The sequence below is a fragment of the Otolemur garnettii genome, unplaced genomic scaffold (genome assembly GCF_000181295.1).
Source record: "Otolemur garnettii isolate 467f Iridium unplaced genomic scaffold, OtoGar3 scaffold00105, whole genome shotgun sequence".
NCBI lineage: Eukaryota > Metazoa > Chordata > Mammalia > Primates > Galagidae > Otolemur > Otolemur garnettii.
In genome coordinates, this window is record NW_003852500.1 from 3,761,892 (window position 1) to 3,764,013 (window position 2,122).

Below are 2,122 nucleotides of genomic sequence, written 5' to 3' on the forward strand. Positions count from 1 at the left end.
GGCATCACAGCTCACAGCAACCTCCAACTCCTGGGCTCAAGCGAGTCTCTTACCTCAGCCTCCCAAGTAGCTGGGACCACAGGCAGCTCAAGAGTTTAAGGTTGCTATGAGCTGTGACGCTATGTCACTCTACTGAGGGTGACAAAATAGACCTGTCTCCAAAAAAAAAAAGAAAGGGCTTGGAGGGAGAAGGCCCAGTTAGTACCTAGTCTCTGTGACAGCTGCGTGGTTCGTGCCCACCCTGAAGTAGGAGTTTTGCTGGGGGGGTGGCTCTTACTGCCCTGACTATTGGGCTAAGCACCTGAGCCTCCCTGAGATAGGAGAGATAAAATAGGATGAACAGTGGGGGAGTATCCACCCTACCCCACCTTGCCCATAGCTGTTGGTGTTAAGCCCCATTTGCCTTGTTTTCCCTTCCTCACAGGACACTGAAAGGGAAACTGGCCAGGCAACACCCGGAGGCCTTCAGCCGTAAGTGTCATCCAGGGCTCGTATACCTCATGTCTGGCCTCTGCACCTGAGGATGCACCTGAGGCTGTCTGAACTATTAACCCAAGGCTGGCTTCTGAAAGTCACCTCATGGGTTGAAGTTGAGACCAGACCCTGGTGGGCAGTGAATCAAGGGAAACTTGGGGCACGGGCTGGGTGGGAGACAGGAATGATGACAAACTTTGTCCCAGTGTGTATCACCGTGGGCCAGACTGTTACAGCTACCTATAAAGTTGGGGTTGTATGTATCCTATGTATCCCTATTTCATAGAAGGGGAAACTGAGGCCCAGAGGGGAAACAACTGGGTCAGAGGATACACAGCCAGAATGGGCAGGGGAAGGGCTTGAATTCTCATCTGTCTGGTTAGCGAGCTTGAACATGCTTTGGATTGCCACTCCATGTTGCTGCCAGCTCAAAGGGTTCCCCATGCTGAGCCTTGGACTACACCATCTACTGAATGAGCCAACAGCTTTCCATCCAGGGCTGTCGACAGCCACAGTTTATAGTAAAAGTAGAGAGCTGAGGTAAAGGCAGGTGAGGTGCCTGGCAAGGTGACACAGTGGTGAAGAGGGATGAAAGAGTCAGGCTCATAGTAAGAGCCCATGTCAGCCCAACCCCAGAGTTATGTCCTTACCTCACCTCATCCTGAAGGGCTTTCTGGCTCGGCACCCATAGCACAGTGGTACATACACCAAGACTGGTGGGTTCGCACCTGGCCTGGGCCAGCTAAACAATGACAATTGCAACAAAAAGTAGCTGGGCGCCTATAGTCTCAGCTACTTGGAAGGTTAAGGCAAAATAATCGCTTGACCCCAGGAGTTTGAGGTTGCTATGAGCTGTGACGCCACGGCACTCTATCCAGGGCAACATAATGAGACTGTCTCAAAAAAAAAGGAAGGGCTTTGTCTTACCTCCTTAAACCTTAGTTTCATCTTTTGTGAAATGGGCCAAGTCATGCTCCTAAGGGTGGGGAGAGTTGTCAGGGGTATCACACATACAATAAGTTCCCTATCACAGAGCCTGGCAAGGCTACTGAACCAATTCTTGGTTCTCTTTCTCTCAGACATCCCAGAGGCATCCCTCCTGGAGGATGAGGATGAAGACCCCATCCTGCCCAGCACCACAACTACCATTGCCACCTCGGAACAGAGCACGGGCTCCTGTGATACCAGTCCTGACACTGTCTCACCCTCCCTCAGCCCTGGCTTTGAGGACCTCTCCCATGTTCGGCCCAGTTCCCCTGCTGTCAATGGCCGCAGCCAGACAGATGATGAGGAAATGCTGGGCGAGTAGCCTTGCTGTCTGGTGCCTCAGGTGGTCTCAGAACAGTGGCAGCTCTCCGAAGGTGTCTGAGTGGCCTCATGATCATCAGCTTTGCCACCCTGTTCTGTCATTTAGGGCTCTGAGGAGGACAGGGCTTCCTCCCAAGGAGTGTAGAATTCCTGAAGGTCTTTAATTCCTGCTCCTTCCTCCCTGCTGCAGACCCCTCTGCTATGCCAGGGCATGCCCATCCCAGCTGGGCACAAGGGAACTTTTCCAGAGCTGGGCCTGAGTTCTGTTCTAAATAATAATACAGAGGTTCCCAGAGACGAGAGCCACACGTCTTCTACCTTCTGGTCAGGACCTCCTTGA

At 52.4% G+C, this 2,122-nt stretch overlaps 1 protein-coding gene across 1 annotated transcript in view; it reads left to right on the forward strand.

Moving 5' to 3' along the window:
* Window positions 1–2,116, forward strand: part of KXD1 (KxDL motif containing 1) — a 33,696-nt gene extending 31,580 nt beyond the window's left edge. The window contains exons 6-7 of the mRNA XM_023517164.1: window positions 425–471; window positions 1,554–2,116. Of these exons, the coding sequence (XP_023372932.1) occupies window positions 425–471; window positions 1,554–1,783 (277 nt within the window). The 3' untranslated portion in view covers window positions 1,784–2,116. The remainder of the gene's footprint in view (window positions 1–424; window positions 472–1,553) is intronic.
* The last annotated feature ends 6 nt before the right edge of the window (window positions 2,117–2,122 follow it).